This window comes from Tupaia chinensis, unplaced genomic scaffold, assembly GCF_000334495.1.
Source record: "Tupaia chinensis unplaced genomic scaffold, TupChi_1.0 Scaffold000532_1, whole genome shotgun sequence".
NCBI lineage: Eukaryota > Metazoa > Chordata > Mammalia > Scandentia > Tupaiidae > Tupaia > Tupaia belangeri.
In genome coordinates, this window is record NW_006160045.1 from 3886021 (window position 1) to 3894344 (window position 8324).

General features: G+C 41.6%; 1 protein-coding gene across 1 annotated transcript in view; it reads right to left on the reverse strand.

The window, feature by feature from the left end:
- Positions 1-1437: 1437 nt before the first annotated feature.
- Positions 1438-8324, reverse strand: part of LOC102482434 (uncharacterized) — a 17048-nt gene continuing 10161 nt past the window's right edge. The window contains exon 5 of the mRNA XM_006157279.3: positions 1438-1562. Within this exon, the coding sequence (XP_006157341.1) occupies positions 1438-1562 (125 nt within the window). The remainder of the gene's footprint in view (positions 1563-8324) is intronic.

Here is an 8324-nt window from a genome sequence, read left to right on the forward strand (position 1 = left end):
GGTTGTAAACGGTGGGCCGTGATTGGTTGTAAACGGTGGGCCATGATTGGTTGCTTTTGGACCAATCATGAGGTGCCGGATATGCAAATTTGAGGGATTCTAGTGGCCAATCAGAGCAAAGTTTCGAAGGTCAGGTTTTTTGAAGGGAACCAATCATGGCAATTGTTTGCTCCCTGAGAAACCTTGGCAGACTCGCTGGTGGGCAGCCTCCCACAAGAGTCCAACACCCCAACCACCACACCACCCACTGGCCCCTAAATATTGAAACTTTAACCTCAATTTTTTTTCTGTCAAATATTTAAGGGCACAATAAAAATTTCTAATTTAGAAATAGAGGAGGATATCGTATAATCAAAGAGAACTTGAAAGGTATAGAAAGTGATTAGAAAAACAACATGAAACTCCAATCATGATGGAATAAGAAAGAAGATCCCTGTTCTTACTCCACCGCCTTCCACTCTGCTCTGCCATCCTGGTCTCCACCCCACTCACTCTTCTTCATAAAGGTTTGCATTTCAAAGGTATGTCTTTTTCTCACTTACGTTAGAAAGACTGAATGCATCTGAGTTCTTCCCTGCCTTACTCCAGATCCCTTCTATAAAGGCCAGTTGTCTATGACGGAGGCTCTAGAGCTTTCCAAGATACCCGATTCCACATTTTGTGGTCCATGGTCTTTCAGGGTGTACAGTGTACAGTCCCAGAGCTCAGATTTGCCACTGGCAGCAGGGCCCAGGTCCCCAGATCCAACAATGGGCTTGCCTGGTCCAGCCACAAAACATTTATAACCTCTCCAAGCAGTCCTCTGGCAGAGCAAAGCAAACTGTGAGCTCAGGAAGCTAATGACCTTGAAACTATCCATTTATCTTGGCCTTTCCCCCTCCATGTGAGATGCCACAAAAAGTGCCAGTCTCTCTCTTTCTCTCTGAAGGAGAATGAATATAGCCAGAAAGTCATGCCTTACCCCTGCTCTTTCTCCTGGACGAAACCCAGGACTGGAATACCGATGGGAACCAAATGGGAGAGGGAATCATTCTCGATCATTCAAACTGCCTTCCTGAATCCTCCAGGTAGGGCATAGAGCTCACCTCGGTTCTGCTTCAAAGCCTAATGTTTGTTGCCTTCTCCATAAATCTTCATAAGTAGACAATGCGGATTCCTAACAAACCTCCCGCTTGGAGCCAGAGACTGGTGACAACCTTCCCATCTCGAGCTGCGTTGGCAGCCTGCAGTGGACAATACAGCTCCCAGCTACCTCCACCCTCCCAATGAGAGGAGGAGGAGGGCAGCTACCCTCAGGAATTTGAGCTTCTGAAATCAATAGTTCTTCTCATTGCCCAGCATCTGCTTCGGCGTCTGCCCTCACCCTGGCACAGGGACATCAGTGTCCCGCTGGGCCTAGCTGAAGCCAAGAGCTGGCACAGCGAGACTCCCCTTTGTTTATGGTGTGGGCCACTTGGGTGTGAGATGTTTCCTCTTCTCTTTCCTGCAACACTCAATTGGATTTGGGTTAAACAACAAATTCATGGACTGTGGCTGGGTTGAGAAGGCAACTTGTCTCAAGCCTGGAATATAAACAAACAAACAAGACCAAAATCAACAAAGAAAAATAAAATTACTATGCATTTGGAAAAGGCAAAGCCGGTTTTAGGATAAGGAAGTCCAATGTCCCTACTATCTGTCTGTATCTTTGATTTTGTGGGAGCTCCATTTTCTTGATAACTTTTCTTTTTCTCTTACCCTCCCTAACTCTCCCTATATTTCTCTTCTTCTGTGGAATCATACCAGGGTCATGTATGTTATGCCCACAGCAGAGCACACCAAGGTTTCCTCGTTATTTGACTCTTCTGCTCCTCATTTCCGGTACCTCCCAGAAGGCAATGTGAAGTAAGGACATTCGGGGAGAACACCTTGAGGAGGAAGGAAAAGAATGAGGGGCTGATGTAATGGTTTCCCATTCAGATTGCTAATTTAGGACTCTACCTTTGGAGTTGGTTTTTGTTTTTGTTTTGTTTCCAAATCTGGTTTTAAGGGTAAAATATATATTATTTTCAAGTAAATCTACAGTTGTGTTTAAAATTCCCAGGCTTCCTTGGATGCATGAAAAGGTAGATTGTTTGCTACTGTATTAATGTGTGAAATGGCTAAATTAATCCTTCCATATGATGTCTGAATAGGTTATTATAAGGTGCTTAGAGATTTGGCAGGCTAAGCCCCATCTTTCTTTCAAGATGTTAAGAAAATAAATGTAAATGCAGGAAACACTGCATGTGGGGCATCTGCTGTCCAACTTTCTAATTTGAATGTCAGTGTAATATTTAGGAAAAGTTAACCACAAGAACAAGGGCACAAAATTCTCACTGGAGTTGATTCTTCTTCTGAACCTCTACTCAGTCACATTTGGTCCTAAGGGACTTGAGACTTGATCACTTTCCAGTTTCCCAATCTTTTTGTCTTAGTTAAGACTCTTTAGTCTTCTGTTTAACAAAACCCAACTTGACCTAGTTTGAACCAAGAGGAGAATGCATTAGGAAGTTACCAGGGCATCTTGTGAACCCAAAGCCAATAGGGCTTCTCCAGGAGCACAAAACAGGAACTGGAAGGATATCAGGAATCCAGGCTGCATGCTTGCTCTATTTATTTTCCTCTGTGTTTACTGTTTTCTCTGTTCTTTTGCTTTTCTTTAAGGTTGGCTTTCTCTGTTGCTGCTTTCATGTGGAGAAAGATGGTAAATCTAACTCCAGGGTTTTAAAATGTTCCTCAACTACATACACATGAAGAACATGGCCACCGTGAATCAGAATTTCACTTTGGCATTCATTTTTTTTTAACATGTCTGAACTCTTCCTTGTTGCTTTATTTGTATTGCTCTGTTTGCCTTGTTCCTTTCTCAAAGCATCCTGTTCTTGTTATGTGAATTTGATACTTTTTTCTGTCTCACTTAGAGCACTATTTAGATGTTTGTGTTGCCTTTTTATTTTGGTTTTCAATTTTCTCTTTTGTTACTTAAAATTTCTCTCTTTTTCCCTCAATATTAATTTATTGTGATTCATTCTGTTTTATCTTATTTTCATGTTACTCATCTTATTCTAAGATCTGATAACTTTGCTTGTCCATTTATAATTAAGGATAAGAGAGTGGCTTAATTTGTTTCTAGGCAGCTAGAATTTTCCCTGCTGTTGTGTCTGATCTGTCATAAATATAATGTTTGACTGGGAAAATTGTAAATGTGAGCAGATATCACCAAAGGGCAAGCATCTCTTCAGAATAAGCAGAGGAGGAGTTGGTCACGTAGGACACTGGATTTGAGGCTAGACGTGCCTTAACAAGAACAGAGTGGTCTTTACTCTGGGACATTAACATCCACCCTAGTAGACCTAATTCTCTTCAGGCTAGACCCACTTTTGTTTCACCTTGGGGAGGGGAAGAATTGGGTTGCCTTCCTAGAGATGGTGGAGAGAAGAGGAGAGGGAAGCATGGAGAAATAATTGGTGTGATTATTTACTAAGAAAAAATTTGTACCTAACAATTGAGCTTGTTGCAGGCTTCTGTTGGCCTTTCAGTTGTAGAAGCCTTCAGTGTTGTCTGGGCTGCTGCTTCCCCACATCATATATTCTGCCAATATTCTCCCAGACTCTTTTCATGTTTCATATTCCAGATTTGTTAAAATATCTTTCTTGGTAATAATTATTTTTATAGTTGTGAATTAATTTTTTATATCCTATTGGATTCTCAAGAGAGAAACCAGTGAGTACAAAATACTTGTACTACTTTGGCCATCCTGAGCAGAAAATTACTTCTTATCCCACCTTGTGATTTGACCTCTTATCTCTTATTGTTTTTGTTCAGCCTTTGTTAAGCACAAGATTGTAATGTAGTCAAATTCATGCATCTTTCCTTAAGTTTTCATTTAATTTTACTTTTTAAGATAGGGTCTTGCTGCATTGCAGCCCTCCTGCTTCAAACTCTCAAATAGCTAGTCACAGGCATGTCCCAACACTCCCAGTTCTTTCAGGCAAGATCTTACTGCGTTGCCCAGGTCAGCCTCAAGCTCACAATCCTCTTGCCCCAGCTCCTTAAATCACTGGGATTTCAGGTGCATGCCACTGCCCCTGGCCTTTATGTTGGACTGGGAACTGATCCCAGACATCCAGTTTGGTGCCAGCCTGCAGAACACATCTTAGTAGCATCTGTCACAGTGTTGGACCCCATTTTGGAATTTTAGGGAGTGATTGTATGTATTTCTTACATGAAGAAATTCTATATTATCATTCAAAAGCTTGTATTAATAGTTTTACCTTTTGTATTTAGATATTTAATCTACCTCAACTTTATCACTAAAAAGGCATTCCTTTTCCCACTAACTTTCCATGGGCCTCCATTATATATCAAAGATTCACACATACTTTTTGTGTCCTCTATGTTCTGTCCCACTGGTTTATTTGTCCATCTCTGTACTAATACCACATTGCCTTATAACTTAAATCTTGGTATCTGGTAGAGCAAGTCCTACTACTTCATTGTTTTCTTTAAGATAATCTAAAATAGTCTTTGTATTTACATGAAAAGTTTATAATTGGTCCAGTAGGTGGTGTGGTAGTTAAAGCACATAGGTGACTACAGTTAAAGTCAACTTTATGGTTTGAAAATCATGCTGGGCATGTGTGTGTGTGTGTGTGTGTGTGTGTGTGTGTGTGTGTGCCCAAAATTCTGAGAGGAGAATGATGGAGGAAAAGGAATTCCAGTGTGGCCATGCCCCTGGGGGTGGGGTGGGGAGGATTTCCCACTTTCTTGCTGTCTCTCTTTCTCTCTCTCTGGTAAGTACACAACCCCTTTGGGAAGAAACAAAAAAAAAACTAAAAAATAAGTAAATAAATAAAAAGTTTATAATAAACTCATCAAATTCTCCAAAAAAAAAATGCTTGCTGAGATTTGAATTAGGATTAAGATACACAGGATTTATAAATCTATCCATCAATTTGCAAAAATGAGTATCTTTCCAATATTAGGTCTTCCTATCCATGAATATAGTTTATTTCTCAATTTACTTAGGTTGTCCTTAATATCTTACAACTTAAATTTTTTTCTCCATATAGGTCTTGCATACATTTTTAAATATTTGTATCATTTGCTGCTGATTTATGGGACTCTTACTGACTTATTTATGGTTTAAAATCTCTATACTAGATTGTAAGCTCCAGAAGGGTGGTGACTATGTCTAGCTCATTCACTACTAGATTTCCCAACCCCCTGCCAGGGTCTGGCACATACAAGGCTGATAATAGTAATTTTCTGAACTAAACACTTCACTATTGGCTTTCTTTCATGTCATCACCTCTGGGGAATCTTTCTCATTTCTCTGAGTTACTCTCTCCTTGCTTCGCAGCCCTGTGTCCTTAATACTATTATGCCACCAAACCATGCTGAACCTTGTTGACTTCCTTTTGGAGACTGTAGCCTCCTAAAGCTCTGTTCACTTTTTGACTCTCAGCACCTGCACACAGATCCTCCTGCTTCAAACTCTAATATAGATAGGGTCACAGACATGTGTCATCACTCCCAGTTCTTAAAGGCAAGGTGCTATGCACACGGTGTCAGGAACATAGTAGGTACCTTATTAGCTTCAGCAAATGAATAAGAAATAAGAAATTAATTGAGTGTGTGTGTACAAGTATTTGAGAATTTCTTGCCTTGGGGCAGTCTTTTAAATGAAGCTAACTAACTGCAAGTTATTTGTTACACATCAGTAATTAATCTCCCTTTGAGATGATCTAAGATAGAAACACCTTATAGTGAATTGCAGTCAGTAGTGAATACTGTTACAGGGAGGGTCTGGTGTAGCGTATGTGTGTGTGTGGATGTGTATGTAATATATCATATATTTTTTTCTTTCTAAAAAAGCTTACAAAAATAAAGAAAATGTCAAAGCCTTTTAAAGGGCGTGATCACGCTGAGTAATACAACCCTTCCTTGATTTTTACATTATTTCAGTATGAGATGTTTTTATGGCTCTTGCTAAAAATAAAAGACATTTCAATTTCTCAGTAAATGAAGCACTGCAGACTTTTCAGTTTTGTTGTTTCCCCTAAAATTAATATAATTAATTAAAATCCAATGTTAGTCTGATTTACAATCTGTGAGTCAATGAGTCACAGAATCTTATGCTAATAGGGCAGCTCAGTTTTCTGTGCACTCACCAATAAACAGTATCCCAGCAAAAGGACAAGAGGAACAGGGGTGACAAGGAGGCCTAGAAAAAAAGACCCTTCTCACCTGGCCATAATATATTTATATTATGTTTAGAATAGAAAGGTCTAAGAATTTGGAAAGACAACAGCTTTTATCAAGTGTAAGAAATTAGTTTAAATGAATTTAAATGTAATTACAGGAGCAGCTGGTGAAGGCTAATTTCTGTTCAGTCTGGCTTCTCAGGAATTGCACCCCCATTCTGTTCCTGGGGAAAGGATCAAGTTTCAAGCTTTATATCACTGATACCAACCCTTACAGGTGGGGGTCAGTGCTCAGAACCACGGAGGAGATACCCCTCTCCTGGTGTTTACCTGTATTTGCTCCTCCTCCTTTTTTGAAAAAAGGCCACTTGGTGTATCATGTTGACATTACTTTGAATGACTCCAGTTCCTCTAGGATCCATTGTGATGTTGTGATGGGAATTACTGTCTAGTGGCACCTAATGGAGCCTCCGGGGTTCTTCTGATTCATGATGGCGGGTTCTAAAGAACTGAGGGCAATTCTTGACTTTAAGAACCAGAAACTTCTTAAATGTCATTGACCTGGGCCAAACTGCTCACTTTACAAGTTGAGAATGGAAACCTTGACTGAGAGGTTTTCTGATGGCTAGTCCAGTGTTTCTTCCACCATCCACACCACAAAACCTCACCTCTCAAGTGTCAGGTCCCTTGCTGCCATACAGAATTAAAAATCACCGCTCTCCAGGGCCAGCAGATGGCGTAGTGGTTAAGGGCTGGACCCCCACGTGGCTGACTGGCTGGAGTCCTGGACCTAGCTACTCGAAACTCACCCTGGGTTCATGGGTGTGCATGCCCAAAAATCCCCAGAAGAGAATCACTCCCGGGGGGAGGGGGGGATTTCTCACTTTCTCTCTCTGTGTCTCTTCAGTGAGCACATGTGCCCTATAGCAAAAGTCTCTCCAAAAAAAAAAAAAAATTACCCCTCTCCAAGCTAGGCAAATGCTCACACTTGTAAGAAAGATCACCACAAATGTGCCAAATTGAACCCACAGTGTTCAGGTCTTTTTATTTGACCCTGTTAGGATTTCCTTTCTTTGGGTCAAGCTTTATTCCTTGGTAAAATCTCAGTCTTTATAAAATGTGTAAGACTTATCAGTCATTTAGGCTCCAGTACAAATGAATTTATAGGGTTATTTATAGAAGAGATTTTCACAGATAGAAGGAGGAAAAAAGGTAAACAGAGGAGGCTCTCGGGAGGCTGAGCAAAGGAATAAAGATAAGCCAGGGTAATCCCGTGGTGAACACTCACTTCAGAGTTCACCTGGGACAGTCCTCCTTCTGAATGCAAATCAGCTTATCACCTGGGCACTGGTGATGCCTGAGATGTTGTCATAGCCTCTGGGAAATCATCCGGCCCCAGTTCTGAACCAGGGCCCAGGCTAAGCCTGAGATTTCCTTCCTCATGGACAAACTTCCTGAAGCATCAACGTGCCAGAAATTCCATGCAGAGCTTCTTATTTCTCAGAAAATAACCAGATGAGTGCATCCAGCCTCAGGCCCGAAGGCACTCAGATGTTGCTGCATTCCTAGTTGCTCAAAATGTGACCCTCCAGCCAGCAGCATGGTGTCACCTGGTAATGGCTGAAAACGCACAATCCCCACCAGTCCTAGTCCTACTGACGCTGCGTCTGTACTTTCACGTGCTCCCTAAGTAGTGCGAGTGGACATTAACGTTTGAGAAGCACAGACTCAGTCCACCTTCGGCCTCCAGGCAATTTCATCTGTTCCCCCCACCTCTGGGCAGGTGAGCCCACTTTGGCCTGGCCCCAAATGCCTTCTTGCCAGGTGGAACTCTTCTGCCCATCACTGCTCGCCCACCAACTCCAAGCTGTACTGAGTAGGATGAGGCAGCATGGAATTCTTCTAAGGACCCAAGAGCTACTCATTTTGGACTTCTACCTGGCCCTAACATTTAAAAAGGGGACCCAGGCTACCATGAGCATTGGTGGCAAATTGGCAGGGATGGGAACTCACAACAGCACAGTCTGTTTGGGAGGGGAGAGAAGGGATGTGGGAAAGAGGAAGAGGGGTAGGGAATTGGGAATCTCTAAATATTGT